A 13,326-nucleotide genomic window follows, 5' to 3' on the forward strand; every position below is an offset into this window, starting at 1 on the left:
GTGTGTGTGTGACAGGTATGTAATTACCTGCAGTCATTTGAGTAGTTGTGATAGCAGTGAGAATGCTTTCTGTAGCAGTTCTACACCAGCTTGGTGTGGCATCAGATGCGCGCCAACAAAGTTATTTCTGGCTCCGCCTCTGCATGTCTGATCAAACCGCCATGTTTGCAAAATCAAAGAATGTGGCTGTGTACTTTCTCTTCGTACACACAAAGCCCCGCCCGGCTTACATGGAAATGACTCATACTCGTATCTGTGTGTGTGTGTGTGTGTGTGTGTGTGTGTGTGTGTGTGTGTGTATGTGTGTGTGTGTGTGTGTGTGTGTGTGTGTGTGTGTGTGTGTGTGTGTGTGAGAGTGTGGGTGTGTGTGTTTGGGTGGAGGCCTGGGCGTTGGCCCAAGGAGCATCATGTCAGTCACAGGCGTGTCAGAGCCTGCCTCTGGCTGGGAAGGGGTCTGTTTCGCTCTCTGCTCGAGGCCGTTTTGCTGCTTATAAACTGCTTATAAACCACAAGTGAAAATGGTAACATTAAATTCAGATCCCAGTTTTATTTACACTTGCAAACGTCAGGATAGACAAATAAGTCATATAACTTAAAGGATGGGAAGAAGAGAGAGAGAGAGAGAGAACTGAAGAGCTGCATATAATTGGTGGGTGTTGGTATTGGGAAAACATGCGGGGCAGCTGGGTGGGGCGGGGCAGCTGGGTGGGGTGGGGCAGCTGGGTGGGGCGGGGCAGCTGGGTGGGGCGGGGCAGATGGGTGGGGCGGGGCAGCTGGGTGGGGCGGGGCAGATGGGTGGGGCAGGGCAGATGGGTGGGGCGGGGCAGCTGGGGGGGCGGGGCAGATGGGCGGGACACGGCGTAGTTGTGGAGGCGACGGCGGCCGGATGGGGCTGAAGATTTATTTCCTCAGAGCTCTCTTGGTCCGTTTGGAGCTGTTGAGAACAGACAGGTGTAGTAGGGGTGTCACAATACCACAATGTCTAACTTTGAATACCGATACCCATTACCTACCATTTCTATACAACACATCAAGAGCCATAATATAAACAAAGACAGATGCACGCTTCTCCATAATCTAGGCCCGATAAAACTCGTGACAAACTTTGCACTTACACAGCAGATTAGCCCTGCTCTAGTCATCAGCCTATCAGAACTCAGCAGATTAGCCCTGCTCTACTCATCAGCCTATCAGAACACTTTTAGCTTGGTGAAGCAACAGATACCCATCAATGATAGGGAGGGGGGAAATCAGTTGTATGCTTTTGATTTTTCATTAAGAGAAAGCACTCCTGTTGCAAATGAGTATCCATTTAAAAAATGTAGTATCAATCCTTTTGGCAGCCTTATAGGCAGGTGACATAGGGTCGGGGGCTATAAAAGAGAGAGACACACAACTCGTTCCTGAAACGCATATTTAGCTGATGTTACGAAGCCACACATTACAAAGCCACACATTCCACCGCGATTCATTCCACGAATAACTGGGCAGATAGCACAGGGTCTGAGGCCTACAGAGACAGCACAGATAGTGTCAGCGTGTGTGACAGGTGTGACAGCTGACCTGCCCGCCACACCCCTATGTGCAGACAGCCTCAGGGGGGGCCTTTCAAGACAGATGGAAGCCGCGTGGTGGGGAGGGGAGGGGGCGGGGCAAGTGCACACACACACACACACACACACACACGCACATATCACCCTCTTCTCTCCAACATAGACATAACATAATATAATACATTTTTTATGTAATGTAATTTTACATTTTATTTTTGGCCCACGCCCTCCATCCAGATTAAGTTTTGGCCCTTCGTAGGAAAGAATTTGGCCGCCTCTGACATAGACACACATTAGACTCAGACACAAACACTGGTATGCTTTGAACAGTGAATCGACTTTCATGGTCGATGCGTCGGCAACTGGCAGCTGTGTCTGTGCCTGTTATCACAGTCTGTTGCACTGTCTCTGTGGTGAATATAACCCACAGCTGGGTCTGTGATCCATGGATGTGTGTGTGTGTGTGTGTGTGTGTGTGTGTGTGTGTGTGTGTGTGTGTGTGTGTGTGTGTGTGTGTGTGTGTGTGTGTGTCTGTGTGTGAGAGAGAGAGAAAGCATTCTTACATTTTCTGGTGGTCGCTCACACGGTTCCTCAGCACATTGATCTGGAACATAGAGATAATAATAATGCCAATCTAATTTACTTCCATTAGATTCCACAACTTATTTGAATCTACTGTATATTGTAGTCCAGTGGTTCTCAAAGAGGGTCCAGGGACCCCCCAGGGGTCCTTGAGGGGGTCCGCGATATTTTTTCCCGGGTGATGGCGAAGGCTGGAGGCACCCTCTCTGCCTGTGATTGGCCTAGCGTCAAACGTCAATCACATTCGCTTGGCTATCCTGCGTCTCTTTCTACAGTCTGTGGTCAGACAGACAGCAGTTTCGCTTGCTAGCATGCATGAAAGACGCCACTGTGTGTTTATGTTTTTGATATAGTCTGGTCTCTGGTTTATAATGCTGCCGCTACTTGTCTCTTGGCAGTGCACGTATGTAGCCTACAGACAAATAAAAAATAAAAGATAAAAGATTAATGAGAATTGATCAAGGGTTATATAAAAACAGTGTCAATGCCCATTTACTCATTCTAACACAAGAGTGACATGTATTTGAATTAATGTTGTTTCTTATGAACTTTTATGATTGAAATGTCATATTTATGCCTAGTGGATGAAATTCAACGTGGTTGCTAAAAGGGGTTTTAAGGGGGTATTTAAGTCAATAAGAAACAACATTACTGGGTCCAAGAAATTTCCAGTAGCCTATTGTGGCACCTCGTCTAAAGCCTAAAGAGTAAATGTGGAGTGACACTCTGACAGGGCCTTGCTGCAGCCGCCCCCTCGCCCTGGAATGCCCTCCCCAGTCACATCTGACAGGTCAAAACTCATTGTCACACACCAGCGGTGTTTGTTTGTTGTTGTTTTGTGAGGGCTACAGAGCGCCCTAGCCGAACTGGCCCCCCAGGCAGGAGGCTGTTTCGGCTGTAGGGTGAGCCGGCCCTCATCAACTATCGTTTATATGTCATTATAAAATGGCTCTCTCAAATCAAGCAATCTGATTGGTTCACAGCCATTGTATAATTCCAGTAACCGAGTTCAATAACCCATGGCCATGGGTTATTGGTTGCCATGGCAACTCTCTTACTAAGAGAGTAATAATAAGGCTTACCTCAAATGACAACGTAGAAAAAAAAAATGGCGGAGACAGCTGTCAGATCCTTGTGAATCGATCTTCGCTTATAACTTTACTAATACTTCGCAGAAAATGATGTTTTGTACAAGAATAGATGCGGGCTAATGTCTTCTTTGCAAAAGAAAGGCTGTTAACTCCGCATTTAACCCCGCATTTAACCCCGTAACGTTAGTTGGTGTCGGGCAAGCCCTGAGAATGCAACGCTGCGCTCGAGCTGCCTGGGTTTCCAGAAAGCTCTCAGCCAAGCGCCAGGATTGGCCAATGTCAACTACAGTCTCCAGAACGATCCAATCAAATCACCCGCAGGTCTATCTTCTTGCTAGAGGTCCCGCCTTACAGTAGTGTTTCAACTGACTCTCAGAATACCATGCCAGTCGGACTTATAGTGTTATTATTATTATATTATTATACTTGGAACCCTTTTATAAAAGCAATATAGCACTCGAGCAGCGTGTGTTGTGGAATATATCCCCCTGCTCAGTTGTTATCCCACTCGGCCTGCGGCCTCGTGGGATAACAACTGATCAGGGGGATATATTCACCACAACACACTTGCTCTCGTGATATATTGCTTAAACATAAAATAAAAAATCATCTGGCCACTAGGGGTTGCACGTGCAGCCGGTGCACCAACGTACAATCGCCTATGATTCTGACCTATCTCACTCTTTATGCTTTGTGTTGTTGTCAGTGTGAACACTGTGTGTAGAATTCAGAAGATGGGCTCCAAACAGCTCATAGCTCAGCATGATGAGTTGCTGTGTCTCTGTCGCTACATAACAGGTGGGATGTTGGTTCGATTCCCGATGGAGGAGACAGCACCATCCTCTCTTTAACATCACTAGCTCTTTACGCCTAGCAGCCAGCTTTAATATTAATTAATTAGAAGTGTAATAAAAACTAAAAGAACGTTGTTATGCCTATTTCCACTTTTATTCAAATATAAATAACATTGCAGCTAAAATGTAGCCTTTTCCCGATTTTGACCTATAGCCAGGCACTTCAAAAGTCATACACAGAGAAATACAGCATCAGTGACAGTCCCTCGTGGTTCCCTGTGTATGTCAGCTGCCTTCAGAGGGAGAGGTGGTGAGTTCTAACCTGGGATGTGCTCAGACTGAACTTTCATCTCTGTATTTTGTATTTTAATATCTCTGTATATTCTACCTGTTATGTAGCGACAGAGACAGAGCAACTTATCATGCTGAGCTATGAGATGTTTGACGTTGCCCTAAAGCGTAAAGAGTAATTGTGGAGTGACACCAGAGGTTTAGTGCAGGTTTAAGCAACCACCACCACTCAAGCTGAACGTCCTGATTGTACCTGAAGGAAGCCTCACTTTCATGTGATCGAGAGACATAGAGAGACAGTGAGAGAGAGCGAGACTAAGAGAGTTCGCCCAAATTCCCGCTGTAAAAAGTTTGACCTGTCTGGTTTTTAAAATGTTACATTTCAGCTCATAAAGCTGGTGTGTGTGTGTGTGTGTGTGTGTGTGTGGGAAGGGGGGGGGAGGTTGCTTAAACCTGCGCTAAACCTCTGGTGTCACTCCACATTTACTCTTTAGGCTTTAGGGCAAGGTGTCACAATAGTCTACTGGAACCCCCACCTCCCCCACACACACACACACCAGCTTTATGTTGATTGACAGCTGAAATGTAACATTTTAAAAACCAGACAGGTCAAACTTTTTGCAGCGGGATTTTGGGCGAACTCTCTTAGTCTCGCTCTCTCTCACTGTCTCTCTATGTCTCTCGCTCACATGAAAGTGAGGCTTCCTTCAGGTACAATCAGGACCGTCAGCTTTGGTGGTGGTGGTGGTGGTTGCTTAAGAGAAAGTGGATTTATAGCTCACTCAGATAAACATGTGAATGTTGTGTGATATGCAAAGGTTGTTTGCCGGAGTTAATGGGGGGGCAGGTTCCCCCAGTAGTAAAAAATAAAAATAAAAAATGGAATCAAACCCACAACCTCTGGCCCCAGTGTCTCTGTGTGTAATATTCCTTCACACCACCAGCTACCCTTCACACTCATGTCAGTAAAATTTCAGCTCTCTGTGGTTTTCTGTCTCATAACCCTCAGCTCATGTCTCTGCAGAGGTCAGGGGGGGAGAACATCCCCCCGCTTGGATCCAGGCAGCGCCAGCTGAACGGGATTAGAACCCACAACCTCTGGCCCCAGTGTCTGTGTGTATTATTCCTTCACACCACCACACCAGCTACCCTTCACACTCACAGCTCTTCTCCGGGCGCTCTTGTCTCTTCCCTCTGCCTGTCACCATTCAAAACTGACTGAGGCTCGAACCCACGACCGCAAAAGCAGCTGAGGTCTCAATATTGCCAGGCAGCAAGCCTACTCTCTGTGCCACCAAGTCAGACTGATTGAAGGAGGTTTCCTCAGGGCTTTAAATGATTCTTTCCTCTGGCTGTCGACATTGAAAACTGACTGAGGATCGAACCCACAACCTCAAAAGTCACGGAGGCTCAAACCCACAAGCATAAACTGCTAGAAAGCAATCCAACTCTCTGAGCTAGTGGGTCACAGTGACTAAAACTAGAAGATTAAAGTATAGTCTTTATGCATCTGAAAATATGTTTTGAAGGGACCTTTTAAGTTGAATAGTATTTGAATTATATTAATATGATGCGAGTTTCTATTCGCCTTGCACAGAAAACCTTTTACTTTTATACTTTAGTACATTTCAGAGCCTGTACTTTTTTCCTTTTACTTCAGTAATTAAGTTGAATCAGTACTTCTGCTTTACCAGTCTTTTTTTACACAAATAACTGTACTTCTACTTAATCAGAGCAACGCTGTGATTAAATTTGGAATGACAAGAAAAAATTACACATCTGTGCTATAGGCCTAAATAACTCAGATATAGGGTTTGCAATTGTAAAGTTCCATTATAATGAAGTATCTCATGCTGCTGCTCACGTTTGAGATACTTCTGGCTCGCCTGGAAAGAAGGTGGGAGCAGCCGAGTACAGTCAGCCAATCAGAGGCAGAGAGGGGCGGGTCATGCCTTCGCCTAGCCTTCGCCATCATGGGGAAAAAAATATCGCTTCCAGGGAATGCCCCAGCAAAAAAGGAGAATAATTGAGTCTCACTATAATTCCATCCAACACAATGACAGAATGTATGATTATTTTCATACATTTTCTGCAATTGAAACATCTAAAAGCCAAAATCTGATCAGATTTTATTTTTTTAACCAGTCTAGGATCCTGGGAGAAGCACAGTTGTAGCAGACCCACCTCATACTTCTGTCTGGCAAACTGGTACTGCAACTCAAACTTCTCTGCCTCTAGGTGCTGCATCCATTCCCACAGCTCCTTGGCTTTCTCCCTGTGGGCCACAGACACGGAGAACAGGATCATATTATTGTTATGTAGGCTATGAGGCATCGTGTTCATCACCTCACATGCCCCCCCTAACAAAAGTATTACATATCTGTACCAAGATGTAGGCTACTGTATCTCCACCCACTAAGTATCACATATCTAAACCAAGATATACAGTAGGCTACTGTATATCCACCCGCTAAGTATGACATATCTAAACCAAGATGTAGGCTACTGTATCTCCACCCACTAAGTATGACATATCTAAACCAAGATGTAGGCTACTGTATCTCCACCCACTAAGTATCACATATCTAAACCAAGATGTAGGCTACTGTATCTCCACCCACTAAGTATCACATATCTAAACCAAGATGTAGGCTATCTCTACCCACTAAGTATCACATATCTAAACCAAGATATAGGCTACTGTATATCCACCCACTAAGTATGACATATCTAAACCAAGATGTAGGCTATCTCCACCCACTAAATATCACATATCTAAAACAAGATGTAGGCTATCTCCACCCACTAAGTATCACATATCTAAACCAAGATGTAGGCTATCTCCACCCACTAAGTATCACATATCTAAACCAAGATATAGGCTACTGCAGGGGTGCCCAATACGTCGATCGCGATCGACCGGTCGATCGCGAAGGTAGTGTGGTCGATCGCATGGCATTGAGGAAGATTTTTTTTTTTTTTTTTTTTTTTTTTTTACTGTTTTCCCACTGTTTCCACTGTTTTTCCACTGTTTTTCCACTGTTTCCACTGTTTTTCCACTGTTTTTCCACTGTTTCCACTGTTTTTCCACTGTTCCACTGTTTTCCACTGTATACTCAGTGTATATATATATAAATAAATATGCTTGGTAGCTCACTTTGACTTGGTCATTTTAAAAGTAGCTCGCAAGCTGAAAAAGTGTGGGCACCCCTGGGCTACTGTATATCCACCCACTAAGTATGACATATCTAAACCAAGATGTAGGCTGCTGTATCTCCACCCACTAAGTATCACATATCTAAACCAAGATGTAGGCTATCTCCACCCACTAAGTATCACAAATCTAAACCAAGATGTAGGCTATCTCCACCCACTAAGTATTACATATCTAAACCAAGATGTAGGCTATCTCCACCCACTAAGTATCACATATCTAAACCAAGATGTAGGCTATCTCCACCCACTAAGTATCACATAATCTAAACCAAGATGCAGGCTATCTCCACCTACTAAGTATCACATATCTAAACCAAGATGTAGGCTATCTCCACCCACTAAGTATCACATATCTAAACCAAGATGTAGGCTATCTCCACCCACTAAGTATCACATATCTAAACCAAGATGTAGGCTATCTCCACCCACTAAGTATCACATATCTAAACCAAGATGTAGGCTATCTCCACCCACTAAGTATCACATATCTAAACCAAGATGTAGGCTATCTCCACCCACTAAGTATCACATATCTAAACCAAGATGTAGGCTATCTCCACCCACTAAGTATCACATATCTAAACCAAGATGTAGGCTATCTCCACCCACTAAGTATCACATATCTAAACCAAGATGTAGGCTATCTCCACCCACTAAGTATCACATATCTAAACCAAGATGTAGGCTGCTGTATCTCCACCCACTAAGTATCACATATCTAAACCAAGATGTAGGCTATCTCCACCCACTAAGTATCACATAATCTAAACCAAGATGCAGGCTATCTCCACCTACTAAGTATCACATATCTAAACCAAGATGTAGGCTATCTCCACCCACTAAGTATCACATAATCTAAACCAAGATGTAGGCTATCTCCACCTACTAAGTATCACATATCTAAACCAAGATGTAGGCTATCTCCACCTACTAAGTATTACATATCTAAACCAAGATGCAGGCTATCTCCACCCACTAAGTATCACATGTCTAAACCAAGATGTAGGCTATCTCCACCCACTAAGTATCACATATCTAAACCAAGATGTAGGCTATCTCCACCCACTAAGTATCACATATCTAAACCAATATGTAGGCTGCTGTATCTCCACCCACTAAGTATCACATATCTAAACCAAGATGTAGGCTATCTCCACCCACTAAGTATCACATAATCTAAACCAAGATGCAGGCTATCTCCACCTACTAAGTATCACATATCTAAACCAAGATGTAGGCTTTCTCCACCCACTAAGTATCACATATCTAAACCAAGATGTAGGCTATGTCCACCCACTAAGTATCACATATCTAAACCAAGATGTAGGCTATCTCCACCCACTAAGTATCACATATCTAAACCAAGATGTGGGCTATCTCCACCCACTAAGTATCACATATCTAAACCAAGATGTAGGCTATCTCCACCCACTAAGTATCACATATCTAAACCAAGATGTAGGCTATCTCCACCCACTAAGTATCACATATCTAAACCAAGATGTGGGCTATCTCCACCCACTAAGTATCACATAATCTAAACCAAGATGTAGGCTATCTCCACCCACTAAGTATCACATATCTAAACCAAGATGTAGGCTGCTGTATCTCCACCCACTAAGTATCACATAATCTAAACCAAGATGCAGGCTATCTCCACCCACTAAGTATCACATATCTAAACCAAGATGTAGGCTATCTCCACCCACTAAGTATCACATATCTAAACCAAGATGTAGGCTATCTCCACCCACTAAGTATCACATATCTAAACCAAGATGTAGGCTATCTCCACCCACTAAGTATCACATATCTAAACCAAGATGTAGGCTATCTCCACCTACTAAGTATCACATATCTAAACCAAGATGTAGGCTATCTCCACCTACTTCAGTCTCTCCTGGCTCAAGTTCTCGTCCAGAGGTTTGCGTCGCTCACTCAGAATCTTCTTCTTCTTCTCTCTCTCGGTCTGTCGCTTACCGCTCCGCTTCTCAGACTGATGGAGGAACAGGGAGAGAGAGAGAGAGGAATCACTGGATGGCTAACATGGATACACCAACGTCTCCTCTTGACCTCCAGATCTTACCCAATGGTTCTCATCCCAGAGAGTCACATTCCGAGACGCAGGCTAGTCCAGCAGAACTCCCACAACATCCGAAAAAAATGACATTAGTGTCATTCACTAACTTGTCATGAGGTGGTTTGAAAAGGTGGCTGGTGGCACACTGTGTGTGTCAGTTGCCTACTGAGGCAAGGCTCGTGAGTTCAAGCCCGGGATGTGCACATATCCTTGGGTAGTAAGAATGTTTGAATTGAAATAAAAGTGGCAATAGGTGGACACAGTAGCAACCCTTTTTTATTACACTTCTAATTAATTTAAGATATTAAAGTGTTAAAATACATGTTCTTCAATAAACTATACTGCCATTTTTCCATGTTTGCATACCATCAATGTCCAATTTGTAAGATTCATCCACAACAATATCAACACAAAGCCACAGACTTTTGGTACAACTGTTGCTCAAAGATTGTTTAATTAATCAGACTGCATCCATCTTTAAGTCAGCAGCCAGACCAGAGATAAACACTGTTTGTGATATGTGAAGCGCTTTGAGCGTCTAGAACAGTGGTTCTCAAATGGGGGTCCGGGGACCCCCAGGGTTGAGAGAGTACCAGGGGGTCCCCAGCCAAAAGGGGGGTAATTTATTTTCGCTATAATTCCATTCATAAGCAACGCACTATTTTAGTCATGCGTTTTATATACTTTCTGTAATAAAACATCTGAAAGCATCAATCTTATCATATTTGGGACCGTGTTATATATATATGACACGTATATATATAAATGTTATATATTTATTTTTAGGGCATTTTGCCTTTATTTATTTTTGATATAGGACAGTAGACAGACAGGAAATGTGGGGAGAGAGAGAGGGGATGACGTGCGGAAAAGGACCGCAGGTCGGATTCGAAATAAAAAAGCATAAAGGAAAATCATTTATCTGCATGTTAAAAGAAATAAAATGTTTTCTTTAACCATGAAAGGTTTTCTAGAGACTTTTTAGTATCTTTTTTATTTATAAATAAACAAATGTGTAAAGTTAATAACCAGCCATTCTTGGAATGGGAATACATACATTTAAAAAATCATCAAGGTTGACGACACAAGAGAACACAAGAAAACATCAGGGACCATGTCGGAAATAAGTGTTTACACTTTGACATGCTATCCCTTGGATCTTTTATTGTTTCTATAACTATGAATAAAGTCAATCAATCAATCAATCAATCAATCAATCAATCAATCAATCAATCAATCAATCAATCAATCAAAAGGCTTATTTCCATGGCGTCTCTTTCAGACGTTGTGGGAAGTTCTGCTGGACTAGCTACCCGGCTCTAAAAATGACGAGTAAGGGTATCTTTAGCGTTGGTATAGCGCGCCGCGGGATTTGACAAAGCGGCGGGAATCTGACGCATTGGGAATGAGATGAGCGGCACAGGCTTGACTCCTCCCCCCTGCTCACCACCTTCTGCATGTAGCCTCCAAAGTGGAGGCTGGTCAGCGTCTTCTTCTTCTTGGCATCGTCGTCTGCTCTCTTCTTGGCCTCCTCGTCCTCCTTGCGAGCCCTCTCGTCCTGGAAAGAAAGAAAGAAAGAAAAAGAGAAAGAAAGAGAGAAAGAAAGAAAGAAAGAAAGAAAGAGAGAGAGAAAGAAAGAAAGAAAGAAAGAAAGAAAGAAAGAAAGAAAGAAAGAAAGAAAGAAAGAAAGAAAGAAAGAAAGAAAGAAAAAGAGAAAGAAAGAGAGAGAGAGAAAGAAAGAGAGAGAGAGAGAAAGAAAGAAAGAAAGAAAGAAAGAAAGAAAGAAAGAAAGAAAGAAAGAAAGAAAGAAAGAAAGAAAGAAAGAAAGAAAGAAACAGATAGGGTCAGAGGTTCATTCAGTATGTGCCGAAGAGCAGAAACTTCATTCCAGTGAGTGGACTCTGACCGTACCTCAAGACGCTTCTGACGTTCTTTGTCTCGTTCGCTGCGGATTCTGTGCTGCTCCGCTCGCTCAGAACGTCTCTTCTCCTGCACAACAGAACGTCCCGCATCTTAATACACCAACTCACATCTCAGCTCATCAGTCCTGCATCTTAATACACCAACTCACATCTCAGGTCATCAGTCCTGCATCTTAATACACCAACTCACATCTCAGGTCATCAGTCCTGCATCTTAATACACCAACTCACATCTCAGGTCATCAGTCCTGCATCTTAATACACCAACTCACATCTCAGGTCATCAGTCCTGCTGCTGCATCTTAATACACCAACTCACATCTCAGGTCATCAGTCCTGCATCTTAATGCACCAACTCACACCTCAGGTCATCAGTCCTGCATCTTAACACGTTCACTGCCGTCGACGAGTTAACTCATCAAAAAAACAACAACGGTTGACTGCCGTCGACGAGTTAACTCGTCAAAAAAAAAAAGCCCCTTTTACATCTCCTATAAAAATATGGGAGCTATTGAATGTGTATAACCTATTTTACCGACCCACTAAATGGCGACAGTGCTCTCCAGACTAGAGAAAGCCGAGCAAAAACAGCAGGAAAAAGCGTGAGGAATCCATTCTCATGAAAATGGTTTGGCGAAAACGCTTTCGCGCTGGGAGCTGGCGCACAACGGTGGGGGATTCCAAAAATAGACTCTGGGTGCAACACACTTTGAAAGACACAGCAGAAAGCCCAGAATCGCACGCAGCTTCATTCCAGCTCACAACAAACGAACGAGCCCTATCCAGACTCGCCCGACGAGCGGCCGCCAGCAGCCAGGCAGCACAGACAGGCAGCAGAGACTCGCCTGTGACACACGCTGCAGCCACCAGAGACACACTCACGGAGGGAGGAGTTTGAAGGAGAGGGGGGTGGGGGTGCTGTTATATTGAGGAAATTACTGTTCAGAACTATTGTTTAGATGTCTGATGTCTCACTGATGCCAAAAATAAATGGTTAAAGTGACTGTTCTGCCTGTTCTATCGAATTTCACAAAAATGCATTTTTCTCAGCTTTCCTTCTCAGACGCTGAAACCATGCTGTATTCAACTGCTAATGCCTACATAACAGAACATGATAAAAACTAACTCTTTTAGACAGAGAAAGCACACATTCTATTAGTTATTTTGAGATATTTTGTGTTCACAAAGTCCTAGCAGAAAATAATCCTCGGCTCTTGAAAGATGAGCCAGAATCCTCAAAAAAAACCTTGGCAGAAGCTACCTACAGTATTGGAAAAACTGTTGGCAGTGAATGTGTTAATACACCAACTCACATCTCAGGTCATCAGTCCCGCATCTTAATACACCAACTCACATCTCAGGTCATCAGTCCCGCATCTTAATACACCAACTCACATCTCAGGTCATCAGGCATGGGCCTACAAAAGGCCTACAAAATCCACTGCGCGGTCCCTTTCAAACAGCCCGACCTTGACGTACCATAGTAATGTATTTTTTGGGGGGAAGAGCACTTGCTATGGTTGTTGTCCGGGCTATTTGTGTTCTCAAAGTAGTGGTTTTCAGTACCGAGGGTTTTTTGTCATGTCCTGTCTTGGCCTGTCTTTTCAAATGAAGATGGCCGTTGTTGTTCTTCAGCTTCCCAGTGGGTAAAAGCAGCTGCTGGTGGAAACCCGGAATTAATTAATTAACACACCCGGAAGAACAGAAGTTACAGGCGTGGACAAGACAAAAACCCCTCAGTACTGAAAACAATACGAAGTTACGAACATACACAAATAGCCCGTTTCGCCGGACAAT

The 13,326-nt window shown here is 43.7% G+C and overlaps 1 protein-coding gene across 1 annotated transcript in view; it reads right to left on the minus strand.

Moving 5' to 3' along the window:
* Positions 1-845: 845 nt before the first annotated feature.
* The window catches only part of tnnt2a (troponin T type 2a (cardiac)), a 20,704-nt gene continuing 8,223 nt past the window's right edge, over positions 846-13,326 (minus strand). The window contains exons 7-12 of the mRNA XM_083641780.1: positions 11,519-11,596; positions 11,055-11,165; positions 9,417-9,523; positions 6,496-6,586; positions 2,117-2,157; positions 846-934 (exon numbers count right to left, since the gene is read on the minus strand). Of these exons, the coding sequence (XP_083497906.1) occupies positions 901-934; positions 2,117-2,157; positions 6,496-6,586; positions 9,417-9,523; positions 11,055-11,165; positions 11,519-11,596 (462 nt within the window). The 3' untranslated portion in view covers positions 846-900. The remainder of the gene's footprint in view (positions 935-2,116; positions 2,158-6,495; positions 6,587-9,416; positions 9,524-11,054; positions 11,166-11,518; positions 11,597-13,326) is intronic.

Source organism: Poromitra crassiceps, assembly GCF_964638095.1.
Source record: "Poromitra crassiceps genome assembly, chromosome: 8".
NCBI lineage: Eukaryota > Metazoa > Chordata > Actinopteri > Beryciformes > Melamphaidae > Poromitra > Poromitra crassiceps.